Source organism: Musca domestica, unplaced genomic scaffold (assembly GCF_030504385.1).
Source record: "Musca domestica strain aabys unplaced genomic scaffold, Musca_domestica.polishedcontigs.V.1.1 45, whole genome shotgun sequence".
NCBI classification, from domain to species: Eukaryota; Metazoa; Arthropoda; class Insecta; order Diptera; family Muscidae; genus Musca; species Musca domestica.
In genome coordinates this window covers 5961045-5982139 of record NW_026712335.1, presented here as the reverse complement: position 1 = coordinate 5982139, position 21095 = coordinate 5961045, and the positions used below count along the sequence as shown (strand labels likewise).

General features: G+C 34.6%; 2 protein-coding genes across 2 annotated transcripts in view; both read right to left on the bottom strand.

Moving 5' to 3' along the window:
- Positions 1 to 9353, bottom strand: part of LOC101897672 (SCY1-like protein 2) — a 98905-nt gene extending 89552 nt beyond the window's left edge. The window contains exons 1-3 of the mRNA XM_059127515.1: positions 8587 to 9353; positions 8124 to 8249; positions 5324 to 5422 (exon numbers count right to left, since the gene is read on the bottom strand). Of these exons, the coding sequence (XP_058983498.1) occupies positions 5324 to 5422; positions 8124 to 8249; positions 8587 to 8763 (402 nt within the window). The 5' untranslated portion in view covers positions 8764 to 9353. The remainder of the gene's footprint in view (positions 1 to 5323; positions 5423 to 8123; positions 8250 to 8586) is intronic.
- On the bottom strand, positions 8772 to 20302 carry LOC101897499 (box A-binding factor-like). The gene is made up of 4 exons (XM_059127420.1): positions 20228 to 20302; positions 18072 to 18747; positions 9025 to 9359; positions 8772 to 8972 (listed from the first exon to the last, which is right to left on the bottom strand). Exons 1-4 carry the CDS (start codon positions 20300 to 20302, stop codon positions 8772 to 8774), a joined length of 1287 nt encoding a protein of 428 aa, XP_058983403.1.
- Positions 20303 to 21095: the final 793 nt, after the last annotated feature.

Below are 21095 nucleotides of genomic sequence, written 5' to 3'. Positions count from 1 at the left end.
TCACATTTTCAAATGGATTTGTTTCCAATTTTTGCTTATATAGCTCCCATTTTGATTATTTTAGCCGCAGCTTTTAGCGGAAGTAATTCAAAATTTGTATTTGATGATCCTGGGAAATACCAACCGCTGTAGACGATAACTTTCTTTATAGGTCCTAAAAAAAATCCATGTTTTCTTATAGCGCTAGTATAAAGGACCTTAAAAAGATTTTCGATTTATAAAAGTCCTTTCGATGATCGTCCATCCATTGAAGCTATTAAAAAGAACATCTTCAAAAGAACTATAGGTGATTTAAATCGCATTCTCTCCGTAGAGAACCCGTCTGCCGCCAATAGAAGACCTTCGTTAGGTTTACAGAAGATATTTACAATGCTTTCTGTGTCTACACCTTTTTTAGTTGTTATTCGAATTTTTTATTTAATTCGTAAGATTTCATTTGTAATTCGAATTATTTCATGTGTAATTGGAATTATTGTGTTTGTAATTCGAATTATTCCGATCTTAATTCAAAATTTTCCATTTTTGTTTCGATTCAATTCATTTGCAATTTGAATTATTCCAATTATAGTTCGAATGATCCCAATTGTAGTTCGAATGATTCTATTTGTAATTTGAATTTTTACATTTAAAGTTTGAAATTAAATCATTCGAATTAAAATTAAAAAAATTCGAATTATAAATTATTTTGCAACAAAAGTAATGTAATTAATGAAATAATTCAAATTACAATTGAAATAACCCGAATTACAATTGGAATAATTCGAATTACAAATGAAATAATATGAATTACAATTGGAATTCTTGATTTACAACTGATATAGTTTGAACTACAATTAGAATTCTCGAATTGCAACTTAAATGAATCGAATTACAAGTCGAATGATTCGAATTACAAATATAATTCTCAAATTACAATTAGAATGTTTCGAATTACATCTGAAAAAGGTGTAGAAGACCTGTAAGAGGTATTCTGTCCTTATACGATCATTAACAGGTTTTTTAGCAGATCTTCTCTCAAAAGAATAACTACAGAAGATTTCGCATATTTCGAAGTCCTTCAAAAGGTTTTCTTTCTGTAGTAGACACTCAAAAATATAAAGTCTTCTTTCTACCGAGAAACGTGGAAACGTATTTTCCCAGAGATCACCTTTAGAGGTGTTCTCTTTCTATAAAAATCCTTGAAATGGTCTATCGAAGACCTTCAAAAGATCTTTACTCTGTAAAGAATATTTTCCATATAGAAGACATGTAAAACTGTTTTTTGTACTAAAATCTTCCAAACGCCTTCAGTCTTTAGAAGGCCTTTTGAATCTCTTCTCTCTATAAAAAAAAACCTTTAAAGGTTGTCCTATAGGCAGAAGTTAGAATATCTATAAAAAGTCTTCATTCAAAACCTGCGAAAGGTCTTCAGTATATAGAAGTCTTTTCTATGGATAGAACACCTTTGAAGTTTTTTTATAATTAAAAACAATATTTTCTATTACTTCTTTTTTCAGAAGATCTTAACCTCTATCTCTCTAGATCTTAACCTCTATACCTCTAAAAAGGTCTCTTTACAATACAACATCTCTAAAGGGAGCTCTTTATTTAACAGACCTTAAAATTAGTTTCTAATGGGTATTGTATTTCTAGATCTGGGAAAAATTTTCAGTTTCTCGGAGAGCACCTTCCAAGGTACCCCAGGTACCCCCCATTATTTTTATGAGTGACCTTTAAAATGACTTCGTTGTATAGAACATCATTAAAATGTCTTTTATGTAAAGAAGACCTATAAAAATATATATTTGCTATAGAAAATCTTTATCAGACCTTTTCTCAGTGGAAGAAGCTTGGAAAGGCATTTTCCTTACCGTACACCTTGAAATCTTCTCTGTGTACATGTACATATATAATACTCTAAAGACCTTAATAAAAGACCTCTTCTTTCTATCGTAAAAATTAAAAACAGATTTCCTCACAAAAAAAAAAAAAAAAAAAAAATCACTTTTAATATGTTTATTTTTTTACTTTGGGTAAGGACTTTAAGTCGGTCTTTTCCCCGCAAAGGACCTCAAACTGTAAAAAGGTCAAAAGGTCTTTTGTCTATAGAAGACTCTCTAGTCTTGTTCAAAACATTTTCAGTTTTTTTAAATAAAAGCAACAATTAAAAGGTTGTCTTTCTTTATAAAGAAACCACTGTGTAAGGGACCTCAATTTCTTTTATAAGACCTAATACTTGTCTACAAAAAAGACCTTTAACACTTAAATCGCTCTATAAAAACATACAAATGCCTTCTGCCAATGGAAGAGCTTTCTGGCTATATAAGACTTTTAAAACGTAGTCTGTCTACTTTTAAAACGTAGTCTGGCAAACGTCTTCTGTTTTTAAAAAGGCATTTAAAAGCTCTTCATTCTATAGAAGACCTATAAATATTTTTTTTTGCATATCGTGGTCTTTTCTCCATCCAAGACCTAAAAAAGGTCTCCATACAGACGTTCTCTGTAAAGATACTTTTATTTTTTTTAAAAAAAAGGAGGGATCTTTAACACTTAACTCGCTCTATGAAAATCAAAAAGAATTCTGTCAATGGAGGAGCTTTAAGAGTTCTTCTGGCTATAGAACCCCCTTAAAAGGCCAGTATACAAAAAGTTTCAAACGTCTTCAGTTTTTAGAAGGCATATTAAAACTTTTCATTTTATAGAAGACCTCTCCCAATAGGAAGCTTTTAAAATGACATGTGTCTATAGAAGACAAATAAAAGGTTTACTCGCTTCAGATGCAGGTTCTCTCCCTATATAAGAGTCTTCCGTCGATCGAATTTCTTTGCAGTCCTTTTTTCTGTCCACAAAAGACCTCTTTTCTCTATAGGAGACATTTTAAAAGTATTCTCTTTTCTGTGAAATTTTATGTTTGAAAATTTTTCTGTCTTTAGAAGAATTTTTTAAAAATATTTTGCCTATATGACCTATATTGTCCAACAACAAGTAGTGTTGTAAAAAAATATGTAACTACACACACACACTGACAGCGGTCAAACCAACCCAATACACATTTACATAGATGTCTGTGCATGACATTGGTGTGACCGCATTACTACGGTCATGACAGGGGAAATAGAGGCAACAAAAAACTTTTTGAAGTACATGGCTGTCCAGGAAAATATGAATTCATTACAGGGATTCGTTGACAAAGTTTAGATGTGAGATAAGAAAAACAAAAAACAATAGACTACTCTGCACTGTGAACTTAAATTTCAGCATTTTTTGCAGGTGGTGGTAGTTAGAAGGGGAATGCATCTCTTACGGCAGATTTTTAATAATTTTACGTTGTAGATGAATAAGAATTCATAAATTTTTAAAAAAGTTTTTCGATAGGAAGTAATGAATTAAACTTTATAAATGTTTGGTAGAAACACGCCAGTGTTGAAAATTTGGATTGAAATGTGTAATTTCTTCAAGATCACCAAACGACAAAAGATGGACCAGCTAACGCTCATGGTAAAACTTTATATATTCCATTTTTGTCAATTGACTTGAAGTTTTGAGTATTTTTAACATTATTATCACATGGCTTAACAAAAGTCAGAAAGTCTTGTCTGGAATTCTATGAAAAATGCCAAAGTCAAACGCCATAACTATTACATTTTTTTAAATTTTATTGAATGAAAGCAAAAAATCAAATGTTAGAATAAGTTTAGATTTGTTTGAATTGGTCACCTTTGGCACTTTCAAACAGCCAATGAAACCGTCACACGCTGCCCGAATGTTGCTCTGCGGTATTGTGACATATCCGGCGAAGTGCTTGCTTGAGGTGATCGACACTTTGGTATTTTTTTACCGCCAACCTTGCTTTCTAAAAAACTCCAGACACAATAGTCCAACGGATTGGTATCCGGAGAATTTGGTGGCCATTGAGCGCTGGAAATAAAGCGAGAAACCTCATTTTGTAACCATTCTTGGGTGGCGCGTGCTGAGTGCGGTGGTGCTGAGTCCTGTTGGAATGTCCAAGGTCTGCGGCCAAAATGTTTGCGTGCCCAAGGCTTTAATACAACCTCCAGAATATTTTGGCGATAATATTCGGCATTTATTCTGATGCCACGGTCGATTAATACGAGCGTAGAGCGACCATCGGCTGTTATGGCGGCCCACACCATCACTATGGCCGGCGCTTGAGTTCTGGTGGCCAACCGAAGATGCACATTTTCCGCCGACTTCTTTGGCAAGTAAACATGATAATTTTGTTTGTTTACAAACTGCTGGCGAAAACCAAATTCGGCAGTTCACCACTTTCGGCCAAGCGAAGCAACTCTTTAGCTCTTTTGAGTCTATTTTCTTTCTTTTGCGATGGAAGTTCTTGCACTTATAGGAATTTCAATGGCTTTACCCCGAGCTCATTTTTCAATATTTGTCGAATGGAACATTGCAATATGTTCAGCTCATGAGCCATTTTTCGGCCACTGCGACGCGGGTTTCGATCAAGTCGCATCTTTACTTTTGGAACCATTTCTGCTGCTGTTGCTGTTTCTTCCGCTCACTTCCTTGACGTCGGGCTACGCTACCAGCATGACGGTAACGAGCGATATTACGAAACACATAAGATTTATTCACATTTAAATGTTAGGGTGCTCTAATGATAGCCACTTGTGGTTTTCAAGCCAAATATAAAAAAATTACACTATCACGCTTGAATTCCATCACGAATAACTTTTTTTCTGGAAAATTTTCACCAAAATGCTCAGCAGTCTGAAGTTGGTTGCAGTTTTTTATCTCACCCTGTACATTGTTTTATCAGATTCAGGTTTAAGGAAAATACCCTTCTCCATATTGCTTTCCATAATTGTTTTTAAATATTTCAACTCCTACAGATGTAATAAATTTTAGTTTTAGTCGATTTTCTTGTCGAACCTTTCAAGGAATCTAGGCCGAATTAAGTTCCCAAAAATAATATACACCAAATGCTCTTCCCATTAATTTTTTTTTTTCAACTCTGAACACTTCAGAAAGAAAAACTGTAGCAAATATCCTTAGGGCAGTATCCTAAACAAGTATTTCATACCGTTCCCTATTTTAACAAATTCATTTACATTCCCCAACACAAAATGACTTTATAATGTGACAGAGGGGCAAAACCATAAGATTTGGGTAAACACAAAAAAAAAAATGTGAAAAAGCTTTTCAAATAAAAATAATGTGTTTTCTGGGGGGAGGGCTAAATATGTTACAGATTTGGAGATTGATGACATACAAATGACATAGGCCTCACCATTTACCTTAATAATGTTATTCAAATGTTTATTTTTGGTTTCTATAGAAAATACGGAAAAATTGTTCTCAAAATACTTACATGATAGGCCAAAATATTTGCCAAACTGGCCATAACAGGTTCTGTGGCAAATGCTAAAGTGTCAGATGATTCCTCCACAGTGTGAATGACCTGCAACATCTGCAAATAATTGAGAGAAGAAAAATTGAGAAAAATATGAGAAACTATTTTAGGAGATTTTATAACAAAAATAAATAAATCAAAAAAGATTGACCTTCGCCTTAACGAGACAAAACTCGAAAAATTGAAAATATTACATATATATTATAAGTTTGATTGGACCAAAAATTATGTAACACCAAGAAATATTGGTTTCCCACATGGTAAAGTCGAGCTATGTCGATCTAGCTATGTATGTCCGTCCGTCTGTCCATATTAATTTGTAATCACTCTACAGGACTCAATTATAGCCCGATGCTCAATTGAAAATGGAGGTGGGGTTATGCTCAGAATAGAAGCCTACTGCTTTTTTAGACGATCGCATAATATTTAAGGATTGAAATGGACCAAAAACTGAACAATATCCTTATTTTGCAGTTGCTCTACAGGTTGCAATTATAGACAAATCGACGCCAACGTTAACATCGAGCTAGAGTTTGAGGCAGGGCAGAAGCTTTCCGATTTGGACAATATTTAGTGAATGAAATAGACCATAACATTTGTATTAAATATAAGTCAATTTTTCCACTAAACCGCGAATATTTTTAATCCCGGTGAAATCACAAATAGACGAATAGGTCAATTCTGACCGCTACGTAGATGCCGATAGTGAATATATAGTAAATATATAGCGAAATATATACAATGTATATATATAAAGGAAGGGGATGTTAGCTAAAATGCTTATATTTCAAGAATGGCTAAACCGATTTTGACAGATTTTGTCAATTCAGAAAGCTCTCTTAACATAAATCACAAGTGGCTATCGTTAGAGCACTCCAGCATTTAAATGTGAAAAAATCTTTTATGCCTCGTACCATCGCCCGTTACCGTGATAACGTAGCCCGACGTCAAGGAAGTCGACGAAAAAAAAAAAAAAAAAACAGCAACATCAGTAGAAATGGTTCGAAAAGTAAAGAAGCGACTTGATCGAAACCCGCGTCGCAGTTGCCGAAAAATGGCTAGTGAGCTGAACATATCGCAATATTCCATTTGACAAATATTGAAAAAATTGAGTTCGGGGTAAAGCCATTAAAATTCCAAAAAGTGCAAGAACTTACACCGCGATAGAAAGAAAATAGACTCAAATGAGCTAAAGAGTTGCTTCGCTTGGCCGAAAATGGTGAACTGCCGAATTTGGTTTTCTCCGATGAGAAAACAGTTAGTAAACAAACAAAATTATCGTGTTTACTTGCCAAAGAGGTCAGCTAAAAATGTCCACCTTCGGCCGACCACTCAAGAAAAGAACACAAGCGCCGGCCATGGTGATGGTGTGGGTCGCCATAACAGGCGGTGGTCACCCTTCGCTCGTATAAATCGACCGTGGCATCAGAATAGATATTCTGGATGGTGTATTAAAGCCACGCAAACATTTTGGCCGCAGACCTTGGGCATTCCAACAGGACTCAGCACCATCGCACTCAGCACGTTCCACCCAAGAATGGTTACAAAATGAGGTTCCTCGCTTCATTTCCAGCGCACAATGGCCACCAAAATCTCCGTATACCAATCAGATGGAATTGGCACATCAGCAGAAACTGTTCGAAAAGTAAAGCAGCGACTTGATCGAAACCCTCGTCGCAGTGGCCGAAATATGTCTCGTGAGCCGTATCTTCTCCGAAGAGAAAACATTCGTTGTCCAGCAGTTTGTAAACAAACAAAATGATCGGTGTTTACTTGCCAAAGAGGCCAGCGGTTGGCCACCAGAACTCAAGCGCCGGCTATGGTGATGGTGTGGGCTGCCATAACAGCCGATCGTCGCTCTCCGCTCGTATTAATCGACCGTTACATCAGAATAAATGCCGAATATTATCGCGAAAATATTCTGGAGGGTGTATTAAAGCCTTAGGTACGCAAACATTTTGACTTGGACATTCCAACAGGACTCAGCATCATCGCACTCAGCACGCGCCACCCAAGAATGATTACAAAATGAGTTTCCTCGCTTCATTTCCAGCGCACAATGTCCACCAAAATCTCCAGATACCAATCCGTTGGACTATTGTGTCTGGAGTATTTTGAAAAGCAAGGTTGGCTCTAAAAAATACCAAAGTGTCGATCACCTCAAGCAAGCGCTTCGTCGTGAATGGACCAAAATACCGCAGAGCAACATTCGGGCAGGGTGTGACGATTTCATTGGCCGTTGGAAGGGCATAATTCGTGCCAAAGGTGACCAATTCGAATAAATGTAAACGTATTCTAAAACTTGCTGCTATTTCTGACATTTTTTGCTTTCATTCAAAAAAAATTTAAAAAAAGTAAAAATTTTGGCGTTTGACTTTGTTGCAATTTTTTATCTCACCCTGCATATTTGGAACCTTATCAAAAATATAAATTGGATGGATAAAACATTTTTTAAATATTTTAGATACAATTTACATATCTTTGAAACTTTATTTGAAAATAACAAAGAAAAAATGATTTAAATACAAAAAATATATATTTTACCTTAAAACTATCTATCAACATTATTTCCGACAGTCTATGGAATTTTCATATTTATTTTTTATATTTTAATATTTTTTTCTCTTTTTGCAGATTATTGCCGGTAAGCCCATTCCTTCTCTTAATATTTATTTCACACTAACTTTATAAAATATTTAAAAATATATATATAACAATGGTAGTTATGGCATTTTAATCCATCACACCACTGACTTACCTTCGGATGTCGAAATCGTTCCAAATTTTTTACAGAATTTTTTAAAATTTCCGTAATGGTTTCTTTGCGTCTCGGTTTGTGCAATTTTTCTGCAATTTTCTTCTCGAAAACAAATATTGAGCATACCTGCAACAAAATAGAATGTGGTGGTAAACAAAAGTGCAACAATTACAATAACAAGAGTAACAACAACAATGGCAGCGATGGGGGAGAAAATGAAAACATAATTGAAACAAGAGAACAATTTGTATGCTGTCAGACAAACGATCAGTCAGGAAGTCGTCCAGTCTGTCAGTCAACCAGTCAGTTAGTTAGTCATGAATGCTGCTGGTGGCAACAATCCATCCACATTGTGCCCAAGGTGGCATCCCCATCGCCACTACCCTAATGAAATTGCAGTTAGCAGACAAATAGCCTTGCATTGCCTACGAGGACAACAACAGACGGCCACCACTCAACCTACCTTTCCGTCATTTTTCCGGTGTCCCTCATGGATTTTCCATGCCAACTCTGGCCCAGCACAGGCCACCTGTTTGCCAATGTCAAAATACTGTTTAATGGGATTGCCATCGATGACAGTCTGCTGGACGACTGGAGTGCTGACGTTTTTGAATTTTGAAAACATTGTTCCGGCTGGCATACCATCAATTATTTTCGAAAACACATTCGTAAAACTGCCCTGGCGTCTGGGAACACTGGCGACGCCGCTGCCTCCTCCACCTGCTGATGGTGTTGAGGCCGATGCGGAACCAGACGATGCTCCTGTTGCTGTTGCTCCTGCTGCTGCAGTACCAACAATGCCACAATCTCCGCTTCCGGTTGTACCACTACCACCCACAGGACCTGTTGCTGTACCAGTTACACCAGAACCTCCACTGCTGTTGATGTTACCTCCACTGGCCGTAGTGGGACCAGCTACACTGGAATAATTGACACCGAGATTGCTGCTATTAAATGTGCTGGGTGTTTGTATGTTGTTGCAGTAAATGTTACTGCCACCAATGCCGCCCACAAATATACCCGGATTCGCTGAACTGAGATCACTGAGACCCGCTTGCGAGGGCAGGCGTTGCCTCAGAGGTGTGCTGGTACAACTTGTTGTGGAATATGAACCTGTTGCTGATGACGACGACGCTGGTGCTGTGTTACCGTCCGTGTGTTGTGCCTGCTGAGCTCGTTTTGGACCATCACCATCCGAATGCTTGCTCGATGTTACCTCATAGCCATTCACAGTACCTGGAAGAGAGACAGGAGAGAGAGAGAGAGAGAGAAGGGTAGAGTGAGACAATAGAAATTGGAGAGTTATGTTCACTAATAAATTCATGGAATAGTACACAATGGTGGCTGGTGGCTACTTTTTGTTTTCCTTCGTTAGCGCCAAAACCCGGAAAAAGTGTTATGGTCAAATTTAGCATGAAGAGATATTTACACAGAAGACCGTTCTTTGTTTTCAATATGTCATCATAATTAATTTCAGATTAAATTCCAATGATGCTTTCTCCCTTCATTGGAAGTTGGCAAAAATTTTCGAAATGAAGTTCATGATTGACATGTCGAATTAAGATTAAAGGACAATGTGATTCAAATTATCAAGGTGTTCTTGATAACCTGGTGGTAGTTATTATTAAAAAATATACCCAATTTGTTGGAAATAATAAAAATTTAAATATTATAATAAAACAAATAAAAAAAGCTAAGTTCGGCCGGGCCGAACTTTTTATTATAAAATAAAAACATAAAAATTTTCACAAAAAAAAAATAATAATAATAAAATAATATTCCTCCGAAAAATACCGCTCTAATGATATACCTTTATATTTATATTTTTTGTCATAGTTACTATAGCATATATTTCGATTCCAATTCCGGTGAATAATGTTGCTAAAGTCATCAAAATAACGAATATTGGGATGTGCCGTTATATGGGGGCTATACGAAGGCGTGGACCTTCAGGGAGAATTTTTTGTCAAAGGCCATTACGAACTTCAAATACCAAATTTCGAATTATTGGAATGTGCGAAGTTTAGAAAGAATCAGATGCTTGTTTCGTATTTTATATGAAGTATAATTATTCAAAATTTTGACCCGTTGGGGGAGAGGAATACCAGGAGGAGTGAACGGATATATCCCAACTTTATACCAAATCTTTTGTTAATAAAATAATTGAGACGGGTGAAATTTGAAGAGAATCGGATGCTTATTTCACATTTTGTGAGAGACATAATTGTTCAAAACGATGATCCCTTGTGGAAGAGATACCAGAAGGAGTGGTGTGAAGATGAAACATATCACAGATCTTGTGTTGGTAAAAATATTGAGATGTGCAAAACATGAGGACAATTATTCAAAATTTTGGCCATTTGTGGGGGAAGTACCAGAAGGAGTAGACCAATGTATCCCGTCTCCATAATAGACCTTGTGTTGGCGAAAATATTAGGATGTGTCACGTTTGAAAAAAAAATTGGGTTCTCATTTCGCCTTCTATGAGCGTCATGGTTATTTAAAATTTTGGAGTGGACCGATATATCCCATGTTCACACCTGATCTGGTGTTATTAAAATACTTACATTCTAGATTTTGTAAAATTTGAAGAAGAATTTCGTATCGGAATCTTATTTCACATTTTATGATTATTTAAAATGTTGACCCTTTTGTGGGTGGTACTTGATGGAGTGGACTGATATTATCCATTTTCGCACCCGACCTAGCAATGGTACAAATTTTTAAAGTTTGAACAAAATTGGATTATCCTTTCTTGTTGTGTCACGATAATTATTTTCTATTTCTAAACTTAAACCCTTTGTGGGCAGGTAGCAAAAGAAATGGTTCGATCTATACCATCTTTATAACATATCTTGTGTTTATGGAAATATTGAGATGTATCAAGTCTGGAATGGAATCGGATGTTAATTTCGCTTTTTATGAGCTCCATAGATATTCAAAATTTTGAAGGGAGGTACCAGAAGGAGTGGACCGATATATCCCATCTTCACAACAGATCTTGTGTTAGTAGAAATTTGGAGACAATCGGATTCTTACATCACATTTTATAGGAATTGTAATTATTAAACATTGTGACCCTTTGTGGGGAGGTATTTGATGGAGTGAAGCAATATAGCAGTGACGCAAATATTAGGATTTGCAAAGTTGGAGCAAAATCGGATTATCGTTTCTCGTTCTGTGCAGAAAATATATTTTTTGAAAATTTCGATCTTTTGTGGAGGAGGTACCAGAAGGAGTGGAACGATATTGCCTATCTCCGAACTCAATCTTAGTTTGACAAAAATATTACGATGTACCAAGTTTGGACCAAATCGGATACTCCCTCGAGAGTTATTGTGCGCACCTGCCAGCCAGACAGACGGACGGACGGATGGATGGGCATCGCTAGATCGACTCCAAATGTCTTGAAACGGATTTGGTCCAAAGAGACCTAGAACCGTTATTTCGACTAGACACGTTTTGACTGTATGAAATGAATATATCCTCTCTAGCCATATGGCTGTGAGTATAAAGAGTTTGACATTGACAGAGTAAGTGTTCCGCAGTTTCTATCTCTTCCTCGTCTTGACAAAGCCTGCAATAGTCACCCCCACTTGGAAGTCATCGCCCTTATATTACAGTGGCCTGTGGTTAAGCCTACTACAAGTTTTAGGTCCGATTTCGCCATGGAAATGAGTGATAGAGACCTTCTTTGGGAGATTATCGCCCAATTTTTTGGAAGCAATACAGCCTCTTGCATATTACCAGTTATGCTAAAATTTTCAGAATTGTGCTTGTGTATAATCTGGAAAAAGTGACACAAGGTTGGCTTCACCAAGTTCTCTATCTCTAGAACAGTTGACTAGGAGCCATTCCTTGCCAATTCACCTCATTGCCAGAAATATTGCTATGACCAGGAAACCATCAAAGCTTGACATAGGACTTCAACTTTTCTAGAGCAATTCTGCACTTCAGAACTGTCATAGATTTAATGCTGGATGAATTTAGCGCTTTTAGGGCTGCTTGACTACCTACATATATAGTCACCGGTTCATCCAGTTCAAATGTTCGATTTATCAGCAATTATACGGCTTTCCTGATAGTAAAGATTTCTGCCTCGAATACGCTAGAATCTTTATTGAGTTTGAATAAATTGCGGATATTCAGGCTTTTGCAGAAACACATGTACTTTCCATCTTAGAGCCGTCGGTATAGATAGCTATACCGCTGAAAGGTGGAGTATTCTTGGTCCAAGTGTCCAGTGTGTCGAAGTCTAGCCTAGGTGATATATAGTCACTAGTTAAAATCCGATCACCTAAGTTCTCCACATAATAAATATGAGATTTTTTATATATTTTCTCTAAATCTTGAACTTTTGTATAGGATGGTTTTACCAGAAGGAGGAATATCGCACATTGTCGAACTTGACTTAAGTTTGGTAAAAACATTATCAAATCATATAGTCCCTTCGGGAGTCATAGTAAGCAGAGGGACGGACATGGGTAGATCGACTGCAAATATCAATAAGGCCCACTTCCGCCGTATCTGTAGCCATAAGGACGATAGTATAGCCAAATACTAATGTTGATCCCCTCAGGTTTTAACTGAGGTGTCCCTAAATGTCAATCTCTCTTTTTCTCCCCTTTAAAATTCCCATCACCCCCTACTTGAATGACCCTTTTAAACCATGCAATGTTAGTTACATTTGGTAAGATTATGTGTTCTACGGTTTACTGTGTGTCATCTATTTGTCATAATTTGTTATTCATTGGACACTAGGTATCCGGAGCGTATTTCATGTTGTGCATGTTCCAAAAAATGAAAGTGTCAACAGCAAGAATAACAACAATAGCAGCAACAACAACCCCATAACCAACCAAAGGAGAGCAAATAGGACAAGTGCTGCAATGTTTTGCCACCTGATATGATGGATAATTTTGTGGTAATAAAGTGTAAACTGACTTTTCGAATTGTTGTACCCGTATGGCAAATGCTTTTGCAAGGTTTTGTCAAATTTTCCATCAATTTATGGGGCAAGTTCGGCATGTGCAGAAGGCAAATGGTATTGAATTACTTTTAATTAACTAACTTAGCATGAATTGAAGGAGATTCTGGAGGGATTAAAAAGTTTGGGCAACGATTATTTGTTTCATTGAAAATGTGATTGTGTAGAAGAAAATCGATGAACTTCCTTTGGATCGAATCAATCGTCCGGGGAAGGTATATTAATTCTTTTGTTTTAGTTCAAAAAAAAAAAGGAATAATAATAATAATATAATAATAATAATAATAATAATAATATATAATAATAATAATAATAATAATAATAATAATATAATAATAATAATAATAATATAATAATATAATAATAATAATAATAATAATATAATAATAATAATATAATAATAATAATAATAATAATAATAATAATAATAATAATATAATAATAATAATAATAATAATAATAATAATAATAATAATAATAATAATAATAATAATAATAATAATATAATAATAATAATAATAATAATAATAATAATAATAATAATAATATAATAATAATAATAATAATAATAATAATAATAATAATAATAATAATAATAATAATAATAATAATAATAATAATAATATAATAATAATAATAATAATAATAATAATAATAATAATAATAATATAATAATAATAATAATAATAATAATAATAATAATAATAATAATAATAATAATAATAATAATAATAATAATAATAATAATAATAATAATAATATAATAATAATAATAATAATAATAATAATAATAATAATAATAATAATAATATAATAATAATAATAATAATAATAATATAATAATACTAATAATAATAATAATAATAATAATAATAATAATAATAATAATAATAATAATAATAATATATAATAATAATAATAATAATAATAATATAATATAATAATAATAATAATAATAATAATAATAATAAGAATATAATAATAATAATAATAATAATAATAATAATATAATAATAATATAATAATAATAAGAATAATAATAATAATAATAATAATAATAATATATAATAATATATAATAATAATAATAATAATAATAATAATAATAATAATAATAATAATATAATAAGAATAATAATAATATAATATAATAATAATAATAATATAATAATAATAATAATAATAATAATAATAATAATAATAATAATATAATAATAAATAATAATAATAATAATAATAAGAATAATAATAATAAGAATAATAATAATAATAAGAATAATAATAATAATATAATAATAATAATAATAATAATAATAATAATAATAATAATAATAATATAATAATAATAATAATAATAATAATATAATAATAATAAGAATAATAATATAATATATAATAATAATAATAATAATAATAATATAATAATAATAATATAATATAATAAAATAATAATAATAATAATAATAATAATAATAATAATAATAATAATAATAATAATAATAATAATAATAATAATAATAATAATAATAATAATAATAATAATAATAATAATAATAATAATAATAATAATAATAATAATAATAATAATAATAATACTTAAGTCTAGGTTTATTTCAATCGAAAAATATATATTTTTATGTATAAATATATATTTTATAGAGAGATATTAATTCTGAGACATAATTTCTATAATCAAAAGTAATCGTTTTAATTATTAGAAAGACAAGTTATCGAAATCATTTTGAAATTGCTTCTTCCCTTTATTCTGTAGCCATTATTGAAAAATGCGAGAAATTTAATATTCTCATAGGTTAAGTGAGGTCTGTGAAATTGTTTAACCTCTATCACATTTTTTTATTAACGATATTATTGAGATAGTTGCTGCAGACAATTTCATTAAAAATTTGTAAACTTTGTCACTTGAAATCTTTAACCATATTTGTGGTCGCCATAATAACTAATTTGAATTTCAAATAAGAAGCCACATACTATGTCCAATTATGGTTTGAGGAAACGGAAAACCGTAAAACCGCGGGGGAACTAAATTAAATAAAAGTTGGTGATTGAATAAAATTTAGGAATAAAATAGTTATTCTCTTGAAACGCTAAGGAGATTTTTTTAATCATTCCTTGAAGGAATGATGATACCTACCTACCCATCTTTATCGATAACATTTTTCGAGAAACGGTTAGCTTAACCGTTTTACAAGTAAAAAAGCTGTAAGTTCGGCCGGACCGAACTTTGAATACCCTCCACCATTTGGAGCGCAAGTCCACGTCTTCGTATAGCCCCCACATAACGGACAATTTTGTGTGTCTTAGGCTGTAGTAAAATTACGAACTTCAAATACCAATGCCGGTGAATAATATCGCTAAAATCATCAAAATACCGAATATATATGGGGGCTATACGAAGACGTAGACCTGCAGAGTCCAAGGCTGAAGTATCTATTACGAACTTCAAATACCAAATTTAAAACAATTCCGGTGAATAATGTCTGTACCAAAATGTGAACCTACATGGCCCATTTTCAATACCAAAAGACCTGCAGACATAATATACATTTGAGCAAAATTTTATCAAACTAATTTAATTCGTTCGGAGGCTAGAGTGATTTCCACAGGTAGCCTGACGGACAGATGGACGGACATCGCTAAATCGACATAGAATTTTATGCTGATCAAGAATACAGGGTGAGATAAAAAACTGCCATCAATTTCAGACTGCTCTAATTTTTAAGCCACTCGTCCGACAGCTGTTAAAATTATTTCAGTGACAGCTCATTAAATTGGTTACAAGCCTACAAAATCATTTTTGTGAGAATTTTCCAGAAAAAAATTATTCGTATATTTGGCTGGAAAACCATAAGTGGCTATCGTTAGAGCACTCCAACATTTAAATGTGAATAAATCTTTCGTGTCTCGTACCATCGCTCGTTACCGTGATACCGGTAATTGCAACATCAGCAGAAATGGTTCGAAAAGTAAAGATGCGACTTAATCGAAACCCGCGTCGCAGTGGCCGAAAAATGGCTCGCATCAGAATAAATGCCGAATATTATCGCGAAAATATTCTGGATGTACTAAGGAATTGGGCACGCAAACACTTTGGCCGCAGACCTTGAAGCACGCTCCACCCAAGAATGGTTACAAAATGAGGTTCCTTGCTTCATTTCCTGCACACAGTGGCCACCAAAATCTCCGGATACCAATCCGTTGGACTATTGTTTGTGGAGTATTTTGGAAAGCAAGGTTGGTACTAAAAAAATACCAAAGTGTCGATCACCTCAAGCAAGCACTTCGCCGGGAATGGACCAAAATACTGCAGAACAACATTCGGACAACGTGTGACGGTTTCATTGTCCGTTTGAAGGTCATAATTTGTGCCAAAGGTGACCAATCTAAAATCTAAATCTAAACTTATTCTAAAATGTGATGCTATTTCCTACATTTTAAAATCCGACATCATAAAATTAAAAAACAAGAATGTAAAAATTATGGTGTTCGATTTTGTTGCAGATTTTTTTTTATCTCACCCGAAAATCTCCTATCCATTGGACACTTACAAAATACGATTCTTTCCACGGGATTTCTTCAAATTATCCTATAAGTGACCTTACAACAGTGCTACCTTCAGAAAATTCCTTCAATAGGTCATTTCTTCACAGAAGTCATTAAAGTTCTTGAAGATTTTTTATTATATGAGATATTCTGAAATTTTCCCTCCATGAATCTTCTCTTCTGGATCATAGTGCAGTACACCGGTTCCTAAACGTATGAGTGATTTCATATATTTCATATCACTCATACGCGTAGTTTTCATACAAACTACCGGAGTCCACGGAAGTTCGTTCGATCAAACTAGATTGGCCCAACTCAATCCATAGGTGTCTTTCAAAATGTCTTCCCCCCACACAAGACCTAAAAATGTCTTCTTTTACCCAAAGAACTCCTTTAAAATGTGTTCTCCTCAAGGAGAGTCCTTTTTTTGGCGGAGTCGGAGACTATGCCTGTAACCCATGTAAAAAAATGTTATTGCTCGAAAAACTAACATAAACACTAAAATTAACAGTCTTTGGAGGGGTTCTATAACAAAATCTGCGGCAAGTTTGTGTCATATCGAATACATTCTTTGCTGCTAAACACACACACACATGATAAAAATAATTTTTATATCCCCAGCCATACGGCTATTGAAGGCACACATAATTTGATAGGGCAAAAACGCGCTTAACCGAAATAACAGTTTTAGAACCTAGGTCCGTTTGTATGAAATCCGTTTTAGGCCATTGGAAGTCGATCTAGGGGTGTCCTCCGTTTTTCTGTCTGGATGGCTGCTGCGCACGATGAATCTCGAAGGGAGTATCCGATTTGGTTCCAACTTTGTACGTCGTAATATTATTGTCAAACTAAGATCGAGTTCGAAGATGATCAACCGTTGACCACTCCTTCTGGTATATGCCCTACAAAATGTTAACATTTTCGAATAAAATGTACCTCGTTGAAAGAGAAAAAATCATTGCAAATTCCAATATATATTTTTTCAGATTTATGTCAGGTGTGAAAATGGACAAATATAGTCCCACCTCCCTCGCAAAGGGTCAAAGTTTTTGAAAATTCACAAAGCTTATGTGAAATAAGAGTCCAAATGTCTTGAAAGTTCGCATATTCCAATATTTTCAAGAACCAAAAATATAAAATTATTAAAATAAAACTTTTGAAGTATATCGCCAGAACCTAAACAATACTTTAAAATGGGATGCATCCATATATTGGACTTGTGTCAAAACATGGAGACTCAAAAACTCAAATCGATCGGATGAAAAACATATTTTTTTACACCTTCTCATACAAGTTGAACCATCGTACATCTCCTGGAAATTATTTCTTGAAGAGTATTTCATTCAGCTAATGATACTCAGTTGTCTAAGTTTTATCCTTTGATTCTAACTCATCACTTACCTCTCTGACTGCCATCCAGACCACTGGCATAGCTGCCACTAATACCACTACTACTACTGCCACCAATCGTTGAATATTTATTCGATGTATCGCCGTAAACACTGCCTCGTTTAAATCTGGCCTCAGCATAAGAACGCCCTGTGCCGTATTGTTGTTGTTGTTGCTGCTGGTGCTGTTGGCCTACATCACCACCACTGCCACTCACAGCACTTTGATATTCACCTGATCGTCCAAAGATATTGCCAATGCTGCCGCTTACACTTGTCGCTCCGCCGCCTGTACTGCCACTGCTCACACGTCGTTCCAGCTCATCTGTGCATTCAAACCGTGAGTAACGTCGAGCCGCTGTGGTCGCCGTGGCTGCTGATTTTGTTGTTGTCGAATTTGGTGAAACAATTTTATGGGCTGAGGAATGGCCTCCAGCCGGAGCAGCGGGATTTTGTTGCTGTCCTAGATTTGCTTTGGCCAAAGGAGAGGTATGGTGATGCTGCTGCTGTTGTTGCTGTTGCAGCTGCTGTTGAAACTGATACTGGGGATGATGGGGATGATGGTGCGACACTACTTGTCCCTGCTGGTATTGCAACCTATCTATAGCTTCATGATTATTATTCGATAGTGGCTCCGGCTGGATGTCGCCACCAAAAGCCTGATATGTGGACGATGATGCCTCCTCGACCTGTTCATGTGGTTTATGGGTCCGTGTTTGCAAGATGTGCTCTTTTAATTTTTTCCAATGTAGCGCTATTTTGCCGAATTTCACTTACTCCAGTGGGCGGGTTAAATGGGTGGTGGGTGTTTTTTTTCTGCAATTGGTGGTGAGTGTGGGAGTGGAAATGCTACACCTCACAATGCACTCGAGATCCGAGACCAGCCTTCGTTGGTTGAACAAATAATATTTGCGATAAGTTATTGTGGTCTATATCCTTGGTGTCCTTGTAGCTGTGGCCTGCTCTTTGTGGTCGCTGAATGAATTAATTACTGGCCTTGTGGGTCGTTGTGTGCGGCAGCGTGCGAGCATGTGTGCCTGTATGCGTGTCTGTGTGTAATTTTATTAACAGGATTTGGTTGTATTATTTCTGAGCCTTCAGAGGATAATATTAAATAAGTTGAGTGCGGTGATCAAAAGTCAAAGGCACACACATGGGCTCGGGAGTTGTGTTGCGAGAAATTCAATGGCTGGTTGTTGTTGTTGGTAGTTTTTTTTTTGGGTTAACAAGAATGCCTATGTTAATTACATGCGGTCGTATTATGGTCTCATTGGTTGGAGGCTACAAAATTTGTTTTGTTAAATTTTAATTGACGTTTTAGTAGTAGTCGTAGTTGTTTTAGCTGTAATAGTATTAGTGGATATAGTTGTATGCGTATGCGTATGCGTGTGTGAAATGGTTCTATTCACTTGTTGCTTGCTTTGGAAATTTTGTGGGATATTTGCTGGTGTTTTGAGGATACGCTTGGTTACTGTTCGCTAGTTGGTTTGGTAGGTTCGAAAGGTTGGTCGTCTAGGCTGTTAGGTTGTTTGGTTAGTTAGTTGGATGCTTGTTGCTGTTTTGTTTTTATTGCTATTGTTATGACTGCTCTTGATGCTGTTGTGAATTTTGTGGCTGTAATAAAATCAAATTATGGTATTTTATTAAATCGCATTACACATTGATTAGGAAGCGAGAGAGCGACAGAGAGAGAGAGAGCAGTTGGTGTACCGTGTAGTAGTGTTTGTGCTTTTTGTAGTGTTATGCGTTGCTTTAGCCCTGGAAAAAATTATTGTGGCCTTTCCTTTGGTATGTGTATATGTAGCCATGTCATTGTGTTTGTGTGACTATGCCATTATTAGGGTTTTTGGACCAATTAATGCTGTATACAAAAATGCCATGGTACGGTTGTTAGGCTCCATTCTCTGGCCTATTTATTTTGAATGGCATCCTTATGGCCAAATTGGTTACGTACTTGTGAAGCTATTTAAATGGCATTTATTTTTAGTAACAAAGCGAACATGGTGAGTGTATATATGTGTGTGTGTGTGCCTTTTATTGTTTGTCAAATTATATAGCTTTATTATTATTGTTGTTATTTGTTTGTTGCTGTTGTTGTAAATCCTTAATTTGGTAATTTAAAGCTAATTAATTGCGTTGTGCGGTTCATGCTATTTATAGACGACATGCGAATTTGTCATGACATCTGATATCACTGGCATGTGGGCGGCCTTTGTAGTCATCAGGTGGCTTCATCGAAGACATATTAAGATTTTTAAGACTTTAAATAATTCACAACATTTAAAATGCCTAAAATCGGGCATTTTCGTTGTAAAGTGTTCATATTGTAATTGCGATTTATATTGATTTTTTGAGACAATAGACAATCTCGGCCCACTCCATCAAGTACTTCCTCCACAACGAGTCAACGTTTTGAATAATTATAACTCTTGTAAAGTACGATGTAAGAGTCCGTTTATCAACAAATCACACACTTTACAATATTTTTATTAACCCACGGTCTGGTGTTAAGATAGGATATATCGGCCCACTCCTTCTGGTACCTCCCCCATAAAGGGTCAAAATTTTGAATATGTTTGAAGCTCACAACACACGAAATTAACACTCGATTCCATTCAGACTTGGCACATCCCAATATTTTTAAAACCTACGTCGGTGTTAAGTACCAACCGGTGCTACCTTGAGCCATTTCATGCCCTAAATATCGTTCATCTCCAAAAATGTTAGGCCACGTCCCGAAGAAATATTGGAAATCTTGACTCACCGGGGTTATATTAAATATACCTAACATTAACTGTTAATGTAAAATATAGATTACAAATTAAAACCAGTAAATAAAGTCCCAAGGTCGGGCGGGGCCGACTTAATGATACCCTGCACCACTTTGCTAATTAAGTCGAGCTCCGCATTACAATTAAAAGTTTTTTGTGTGAGAATTCAATCATACACACTATGATTATAATTATAATTTAAAAGACTAAATATGCCGAAGCATTAGTATCTTTTAAATTCGGACTTTTATTGCCTATTTGGTGCA

Coding starts and splice junctions, on each gene's coding strand:
- LOC101897499 (XM_059127420.1), bottom strand. CDS start 20,302: ATGTCTTCGATGAAGCCACCTGATGACTACAAAGGCCGCCCACATGCC. Junction 9,360..18,071: donor TCTGGATGGCAGTCAGAGAG/GTAAGTGATGAG, acceptor TCTCTCTTCCAG/GTACTGTGAATGGCTATGAG. Junction 8,973..9,024: donor GTGTAGCTGGTCCCACTACG/GCCAGTGGAGGT, acceptor TAACTGGTACAG/CAACAGGTCCTGTGGGTGGT.